Source organism: Nerophis lumbriciformis, linkage group LG34 (genome assembly GCF_033978685.3).
Source record: "Nerophis lumbriciformis linkage group LG34, RoL_Nlum_v2.1, whole genome shotgun sequence".
Taxonomy (NCBI): Eukaryota; Metazoa; Chordata; class Actinopteri; order Syngnathiformes; family Syngnathidae; genus Nerophis; species Nerophis lumbriciformis.
The window spans coordinates 338,672-348,513 of NC_084581.2; the positions used below are offsets into that span (position 1 = coordinate 338,672).

The window sequence follows — 9,842 nt, forward strand, 5'->3', positions numbered from 1 at the left end:
CTCAAAAATATAAGGTTCTGGATCATAATTATTCCTATGTAGTCTTTATTGACTCCAATAAAGTCTGCCATGATTAATAATAATTATAGTAATAGTTATTGTAAAAGGGAATAGTGAACGTTCTGATGAGTCTGTGAAATTAATATGCCGCCGCATGCTTACAATGACCAAAATATGTAAATATTACAATAGAGCGAATCCCTTTAGCTACATGGTTAGCTGAATCTTGCTAGCGTTTCATTACGAATTAGAATGCATTGTCTGTGTGCTTGTCTCACATAAGGATTGTGAATGATAAACAAAATTCCCAAAAACTGCAGTTCCCGTTAGTTTGGTTCATTATTTGGACATGAATACAAGATGTGTGTAACTAGATTTTGGGATGGTTGATTAAAATTATGTATATCTATGGAAAGAGGCGCTTCTCTTCTTGAAAGTGTTAATTTCTTGAATCCTTTTGTGATCAGTTGTGGTTAAAGATTGTTGTAGTCCTTCTGGTGAAGACGTAGATCTCACCAACTGGATTCTTCTGCCGAGTTAAATGTCTCGGAGTGAATGAGCTCACGGGCCATGGCCCTCTCAGTATGAGGCAGTGTTTTAAAAACTTCCAGCTAGCGCTAATGGACTTATCAGCAGGCTCAGCTATTGCAACAGTTAACAGAGCAAAACATGTTGACGACCACGGCGCAACATTAGTTCCAGCGCATTAGACACAAATAAGCGTGGCTTGCGCACCCTCGCAGCGACTTCACCTCCAAAAACGCGGAGCGTGCACGCTTACACGACAATAGCGTCTATTAGCGCGTTGTCATTTTGCTGCAAGACATGTTGACTTTGAAGGGACGCATCAAGAGTTAAACTAAAGAAGCATGTACAGTCAAAATAAATTGTGTGATTAATCTGCTTATATACTTATTTATATCATGTTTATATATATTTATTAATGCTATAATGCTATGATATATTTTTTGTTATTAATCACATGAGTTAACTTGTTATTTTTGACAGCCCTGATATATATACATATACACATGTATATAAATATACACATGTATATATCAGTGACGTGCAGTCACTAGAGGCAGGTGAGGCGGGGCCTCACCTGCCATCATGGAAAGAAAAAAAATGTAAAAAGAAAAAAAAATGTTTTAATTGTTATATGTATCCAGTGATTATACTATAAAGTTATTTTCCATTTAACTTCACCAGTTTTAGATTATTTTTACTCAAAATCGCTGAATTTTCACATTTGCCGTTCAAATACTGAGAAGAGACGGTGTGGTGAACAGCAGCCAGTCACTCAGTGCCGCAACATGGATTGCGCAATGACTCGGCTAACTGCTGGCCTGCTGTGCAGTAGACTGTATTGCTATATGAACTATATTATACATTTCCATAGTTTAGTTAGCTGAGGTATATAATGTACAGTGTATTTTGTCAACAACTGTATGTGTGTAAAGTATTTCTTGTGCTGAGCGATCATAAAACGGCTGCAAAAGACGCACTGGCTGAGGCTCTCTTCCTGCACCCCCGCCGTAGAATTGTTATATCAACTAAAGCCCACACTTAAACTTTCCACGTGCAAGATTGAATCTATTTTAAAAAAATATTTCATAAGAAGCCAAAAAGTGCAAAAACAATAATGTTGGTGTTGGAGGAGTTGTGAATGACTGCAGGGACAAAAAAAATTTAATTGTTATATTTATCCAGTGTTTATACTATAAAGTTATTTTCCATTTAACTTCACCAGTTTTAGATTATTTTTATTCAAAATCGCTGAATTTTCACATTTGCCGTTCAAATACTGAGAAGAGACGGTGCGGTGAACAGCAGCCAGTTGAGGCACGTCACTCAGTGCCGCAACATGGATTGCGCAATGACTCGGCTAACTGCTGGCCTGCTGTGCAGATACACCTGCAGACTGCAGGTGTACCTAATTCACAACTCCTCCAACACGAACATTATTGTTTTTGCACTTTTTGGCTTCTTATTAAATAACTTTTGTAACCTATTTTCATGGGCTTTCCTCTTTGTGATGTTAAGTTCCTGTTATGCGCTGTTATACAGTATATGCCTTGAGCTCTTATTTTGAAGGCGCTAAGAGCGGAAGTGATGTCACGTTGCGGAGGTTTTTGAAAGAATGTAAATAAAGTGGTCCTCGTGTACACTGGAGCCTCCGTGTTTGTTATTTTGTAGTTTCATACAGTATAGGCGACATTTATAAACCCTCGGTTACACTTTTTTAAATAGATTAAATCTTGCACGTGGAAAGTTTAAGTGAGGGCTTTAGTTGCAGTGCATGGACTTAATTTCTAAGTAAAGGTAAGACCATAATAACGTTTTTTTTTATTAAATGTGCTTTTTTGTGTGCTACAGTTTGTATGTGTAAAGTTAAAGTTAAGTTAAAGTACCAATGATTGTCACACACACACTAGGTGTGGTGAAATTTGTCCTCTGCATTTGACCCATCCCCTTGATCACCCCCTGGGAGGTGAGGGGAGCAGTGGGCAGCAGCGGCGCCGCGCCTGGGAATCATTTTTGGTGATTTAACCCCCAATTCCAACCTTTGATGCTGAGTGCCAAGCAGGGAAGAATGCTGGTATGAGCTTTTAAACATAACCCGTTAACTGTTGCCAATCAAATGGTGAATAAGATACTCTTTAGGGTTCATATGTTTGTAAATCTGACTGTGATGAAGTCAGTGCCTCACCAGCCATCAACCTCACCGCACGTCACTGGTATATACATATATAAATATACACATATAAACATATACATATATACACATATAAACATATACATATATAAACACATATACTGTACATCTATACACACATACACATATACATGTACACACATACGTATTATAAATATATATATACTGTATATATGTATACACATATATATATATATATATATACATATACTGTATATACTATGGCTGTCCAACGGTCAAAATATTTAATCGCGATTATAGCATTCTGCTCATAGTAAACTCAAAATAAATCATGATTAATCGCAGACAGGTATAATTTTTCATCATTAATAAGTGTACCCTAGACAGATATTTTATTTTTTGGGGGGAGAGGCGGGGGCTATTTCAGCTGTAATCTGTAATATTTCTACCTAAATAAATGCTTCTGATATTCTGTCAATGGTCTTTGTATTGCTGCATGACAACGTTTTAACCTTCTCTACTAATTAATAAAATGTTATATTGAACCTGCTAATCATTCTATAATTGAGGACTCAACCAGAACATGTTATAAAATAATTTACACAATACTTCAGCCAGCAAACCCCCTAAATTGCCCAAATACCTGTGGCGGTAGGGGCGTGGTCGATATGACTTCATCGCATGATTTGATATGAGACATATATTCTTTAAGCTTTTTCACTTTGCATCAGTCCATCTTGGATGAGCTCGGGCCCAGTGAAGCCGGCGGATTTTCTGGGTGCTGCTAATAAGTTTATGTCAAAGTCGACCAGCCTCTCGGTCCATGGCCAAATTTGTGACTACCAGGTGAGAGATGCATGAATTGCAATCTACAATGAACTTTTACCAAGTTTGAGACGAGGCAAAAGCAGCCACCGGCTCAGTGTCAACAATAGCAGCATAAGCTAGTAGTTAGCTAACTGCTATGAATGCGCCGCCAAAATAGGCCCTCTGCGTTAACGCTTATAATAACAATATCATTCATATTTGGTTAATTTTCAGGTCACAACATGTAAATGGATTATTGTTGGCAGTTTCTGGATGTTTTATAGAGGGTTTTATAGGTGCAATAGAGGACCTTTGACCTGTTAAGATATTTATTTGTGTTCTTGTCTTGTATAAGGATTGTAAATCATCATCACATAATTTTCCAATGTTTGCGTCCTTCCAGTATGACAGATCTGATTATATGGTCAGAGTGCAGAAGCGTTCCTCCAGTGAAGTCATCCAACCCCGAATCTACTGAAATTGCCTAAGATGTTCTGAGCATAATATTCTAAATGGTCGACTGAATTTGTGGCATGTTGTGATGTTTAGACGGTATTTTTACAAACTTTGCGGATTGTAAATACAATTGGATATGGTTTAATGGATAAAATGAAACACAATGAGTATATAAATTCAACTTGTATTTCCATTATACTGGTACTTTAACAAAGTAACTAACAAGTAGATTAGTACCAGTCTAAAGAGAGTATAATGTGACAATGTCTGTCTGTTGTGTAGCGGCCATGAGTACACGTAGGGCAGGGGTCTCAAACTCAATTTACCTGGGGGCCACTGGATGCAGAAACTGGGTGAGGCTGGGCCGCAAGAAAAGATGTATTAAAAAAATCTAACATGACCTTTTTAATGAATTTACCTTCTTTGAATGGCATTCCTGCCCAAGCAACCATCTCACTCACCATGTAGCTAGCTTTGACTGCTGCATCGTTCTTTTCGATTGCTTTCTTAAATAAATCTTGTTGCCTCAGTAGACTGGTTTTAAAATGTGCAACCCGGTTCACTCTCTCATCTACCTGGTATTTTGCATACTCCTCAGCATGTCTAGTTGTATAATGACGTTTAAAAATTGTATTCCTTGTGCACCGCAACTTTCTCTGTATCAACTACAGAAAAGAGCTAGAAGGATTATTCATAAAGTAGATTACTTAGAAAACACTAACATATTATTTATTAATTCGGGTTTATTGAAATTACAGGAGCCGTGGAGTTTACAGTTACGGTAGCACAATTAGCCCCGAACGGGCTAACATCAACACTAAAGTGTTACACGTCTGATTCGCCCAGCGACTCTCTGTCGGAGTATCAGCGCTGGGGTCCAGTGCACCACACTTTTGTATTGTCGCTCGGTCCTTCGGCGGAGTGCTTTGGAGGCTACCGGAGCGCTCGTCTTCCCCGCCCGGACTGTTTACAACGGGGGCGGGAGCGAGCAGGCGGGCGAGCGAGGGAGGCAGGGAGGGAGGGAGGAAGAGTGTGTGTGGGTGTCGTGGAAAAGCGGCAAAATGTTTCTCTGCTTGCATCACGCAAGTGACGTCAATGCATACTTGCCAACCTTGAGACCTCCGAATTCGGGAGATGGGGGGGCGGGGGGGGGGGGGGTTGAGGTGTGTGTGTGTGGGAGGGGTTGAGGTGGGCGGGGTTGGGAGGAGGCGGGGGTGTTTTTGTAGCCCGGAAGAGTTAGGGCTGCAAAGGATTCTGGGTATTTGTTCTGTTGTGTTTATATGCTGATGTTCTCCCGAAATGTGTTTGTCATTCTTGTTTGGTGTGGGTTCACAGTGTGGCGCATATTTGTAAGAGTGTTAAAAAATAAATAAAATCAATTATGACAACCCTCAGTGTGACATGTATGGCTGTTCCTCAAGTATGTCTTGCAATGTCACGCGTAAGTCTGCAGAAGCCACATACCACATGCGTCTGGGCCGGCACTCTGTTAGAATGGAGAAAAAGATGATGCGGTGACTGTTTCTAGAGGCCACTAAATGAAGTGTCATCACGGCACGCCCTCGATATTGTCAAGAGCCTTATACCACACCGTGATTGGTGGATTCCTTCAGTTCCGCACACAACGCTGTCAAGCGCCGTTCATTTAAAACTCGCGGGCCGCGCTAACATTAAACTTTCAGATTAAGGTGGGGGCCACAAAATAACGTCTTGCGGGCCGCAATTGGCCCGCGGGCCGCATGTTTGAGACCCCTGACGTAGGGTAAGGGCGGATTTATCCATAAATCGGTTGCTACCAAGGGGAGTATCAGTATATGATTGATACTGCAGTGATTTTTTTTACCATAACATCTACAGTCTTAGACAGTGTAGATGTGATCAGTATCAGTTTCAGCTGCTTTCACTCATGGATGGTTTGTATTGAAATCAGAGGCATAAACTCTGATCGGAACATCCCTATAAATATATGTACAAAAAATATATACATTTGTATATACACAGCAAAAGAGTTGAGACTGAAGCAACAACACCTCTGCTGGTTGCTTATTGGCCTCCAAGCTGTAACATTTTGATTGTAACAGCAGCCACATTTTGATTCACTTTTCTATTTTTGCACACATTTAAATGCTGTACAACCTCCGAGTCCTGCCTCCAGCTCCCACACTTTATCCCGTCTTTATATCAGAAATGCAGGATTACAACCTTTTCTCCTCTGTCTTTGTTTGAGCTTGCAGGTTTTTTCACCCCGACTAGTCTTAAGCACATTAACTGACAGATGTGCTAAAAGTTCAAAAGCATCCTCAAAAGCTTTGTGACGCTTCAAAACGGGCAATTTAGCAAAGACTAAAAAGAGGATGGATTGTGAGAGAAATAAAAGCACCATAGCAACATTTCTTAATCCATTACTTCTTTCAAGCAGCAGCTGATGTTCCTCCTGCTAGATCACTGACATTTTCAAACATCCTCACATGTTTGCACACAAACTCACCTCCTCCTCGCCCGCTTGCCGCCTTTCTTGGCACCACCGCCAACACAGATGGTGATGGGAGACACGTAACACAAACACGGAATGGCAGCATTTGGCGTCCATGATGCACATTTCGTCTCACCGTCATTGCTTATGAATCTCAAATATCATCCAGCCAAATAATATCTACACTCTCAATCTATAATACATGCCCATTTATACAACAATTAAAATGGATGTCATCTCCAGTGAACATATCATTTATGAAGGGACAAGCGGTAGAAATGGATGGATGAATGGATGGACTTCTGTTTGGGTTGTTAAACAATAATGACACGCGCAGTCTGCTGTTCTAAGAGCCTTCTGCCTAGAGCGCTAGTCAAAGATCCTCTCTATGCCAAAACCACTCTGCCTTTTTTAGGAAAATATTGCCAAAAGCACTGATCAAAGATCATCTTTAAACAGGGTTACCATTTTTGAGGACCTACTGCAAAAACACAAGTCAAAGTTGTTCTGTGACAAAACCACTCTGTTTTAAAGGACGTATTGCCAAAAGCTCTGATCGCAGATCCTCTATAGGACAGAACCTCACTGCTGTGTTTAGGAATCTAATTACAAAAGCTCTAATTAAAAATTTACTATACGACAGGACCACTCTGCTGTTTTAAGGAACTACTGAAAAAAAAACATGAGTCAAAGTTCCACTATATGACAATAGCACTCTGTTGTTTTTAAGATGCTATTGCCAAAAGCACTGATCAAAGATCCTCTATACCAGTGATTTTCAACCACTGTGCCGCGGCACACTAGTGTACCGGGAGATATTGTTTGGTGTGCCGTGGGAAATTATGTAATTTCACCTAATTGGGTTAAAAATATTTTTTGCAAACCAGTAATTATTGTCTGTGCGGTCAAGGGCTCGGCAGAGTAACTGTGTAATACTCTTCCATGTCAGTAGGTGGCAGCAGGTAGCTAATTGCTTTGTAGATGTCGGGAACATGGTTTGTGTGATCACAATATGCAGACGACAGCGGGAGGCAGCGTGCAAGTCGTAAGTTATCGAATGCTTAAACCCAAAATAAACAAAAGGCATTGAAGCTTAGGGATGGCTAAGCAAAACCAAACTAAAACTGAACTGGCTGAAAAGTAAACAAAAACAGAATGCTGGATGACAGCAAAGACGTACAGCGTGTGGAGCAGACGGCGTCCATAAAGTACATCGTACATGACAATCAACACCAAAATAGGAGCGCAAGACAAGAACATAAACACTACACACAGGAAAACACCAAAACACTCAAAATAAGTCACAGCGTTGTGACAGTACACCTACTTTGAGACAAGAGCTAAAGTGATGCATGGTTGGTTATGGTTTGAATTCATATCCAACCATTGCGAGAATGACTTTTTACAGTCAATATCGGCTGCTGAGTTTCATTGTTTGTTTTCTGCTTGTGGTGTGCCTCAGGATTTTTTTTTCAATGAAAAAAATGTGCCTTGGCTGAGAAAAGGTTGAAAAACACTGTTCTATACAACAGGATCACTCTGCTATTTTTGAGGACCTACTGCAAAAACTGCTAGTCACAGTTCTCCTGTATCACGAAACCACTCTGCTCTTTCCAAATAAATTAGTCAAAGTTTCTCTATGTGACAGGATCGCTGTGCTGTTTAAAAAAAATCGATTGCCAAGAGCACTGATCAAAGATCAACAATGTATACTACTGTTTTTTAGAAGTGAGGGACGCATTGACTCTGTCACAAATAAATGACACAAGGTCAAAGTGTGTAGCAGCTTGTTGACAAGATTTCCAAAAACGTCTCCAATTTCTCATTGATCGTCCATCCAGTCCCCGGCCCTCCCCTTGGAATAATCAATGGTAATCATAACACTTACCAGCTGCATGCCACAGATGAAGGCCAAGGTGCACCTGCCACTGCAGCACCCCATGTCGTCCTCCGCCTGTCCCCAGAATAACAATCCTCCGAATCCAATCCTTTCCTTCCCTTCTGCAAAGCGTTCTTGGGAGTCTGGCTGCCCAGGTAGAGGTGCTCACAGATGAGCCTGTGGAAGTGGAGGGTGGCCCCTGGGGCTGAGCAGCAGCAAAAGATGGACGCTTGCCTCAGGAATTGGATTTATCGCCTGGCGTGGTGCATTCTTCATTTTTCCATAATAACAGGAACACAGGTGCAAATGTGCGGCAAGCTACAAAGAAAAGTTGAAGACTATAAAGTCAGGTGTCATCTTCAAAACTGCTTAACCAGGATTGAATCAATTCATGTAGTTCCGATTGTTATCGTGTTAAACAGTGTAGGTTATACCACTAATAATAAATCATTAGATTTAAGCCGGAAGTGGCTAATTTGTCTGAAGGCTGTCCGGAAGCAGGTAAAAGTGTCCCTCACATTAAGTCGCGAACACCAGGCGACAATATCCTTCGAGGCGGCGACCGGAGTGGAAGTGTCAGCGGTCCTTCACGTCCTCCTCCCCCGGCTGCTGCTGCTCCTCGGCGGGTTCATGTCGCTCTCAGCTCGGCCGTCACTCCGGTTAACACAGTCGACCTCCGAACCATTTATTACCAAAATAAACACGGGGTTTTTTTTTGGGCTAAAACGGACGCAGTGACGGTCCAATAGTGAGATTTTAGAAGAGAAATCAAGTGTAAGTTTGGGCTGGTCTTGATAGAGTGAACCGGACAGACAATAGGACAGAAAAAGAGCGAGCATCCAACAACAGACAGCCGTGATGAGCAGTGTCTCTCTCGCCTGCCAAATGTCAATCTCCTACAGTGTAGCCACATGACAATTCCGGGTGAGACTTTCAAAACAAGACTTCTATGCAAGCGTCACACTATAAAATGGCGATGTAACTTCCGGTTTTGCTTTAAACTAATGCATGGCTATTTACTAAAATGTTGTTTTGTCTACCCTCTTTATTATTTCTTGTTTACTTACTTGCTACTTTATGTCCTTATGTGTTCTCTAATGTTTCCCTCTTGTTTCTAATATTAAGACGGCCGCCACTGCCATGGTACTGCATTCTCTGTAGTGATTGCCTTTTTTTTCTTTATCTTTTTTATTTTTTTATTTTTGTTCTCACATTGAACAAAGAGAGCACAGTCTACCAAGTCAAATTCCTTACTTGGCCAATAAAGCTGATTCTGATTCTGATATGATGTCAATGCAAGGCTTATACATTTTTTTGATTTTACCAAATAAAAGTCATAAATTACATCAACAGCAATATACAGTATTTACGCTAAGGACCTTCTAGAATAATGCTGCTCAAAGATTCTCTATACGACAGGTTTCTGTTTTTAACAATCTACTGCCAAAAACACGATTCAAAGATCCTCTATATAACAATCTGCTGCTGATTTGAACAATCGACAACCAAAAACACTTGTCACAATCTTCTCTATGAGACAGACTGGGCTG

General features: G+C 40.7%; 1 protein-coding gene across 1 annotated transcript in view; it reads right to left on the minus strand.

Annotated features, from left to right (window-relative positions):
• Positions 1-9,108, minus strand: part of nkain2 (sodium/potassium transporting ATPase interacting 2) — a 180,352-nt gene extending 171,244 nt beyond the window's left edge. Inside the window, exons 1-2 of the mRNA XM_061929673.1 lie at positions 8,811-9,108; positions 8,302-8,610 (exon numbers count right to left, since the gene is read on the minus strand). Coding sequence (XP_061785657.1) covers positions 8,302-8,355 — 54 coding nt within the window. The 5' untranslated portion in view covers positions 8,356-8,610; positions 8,811-9,108. The remainder of the gene's footprint in view (positions 1-8,301; positions 8,611-8,810) is intronic.
• Positions 9,109-9,842: the final 734 nt, after the last annotated feature.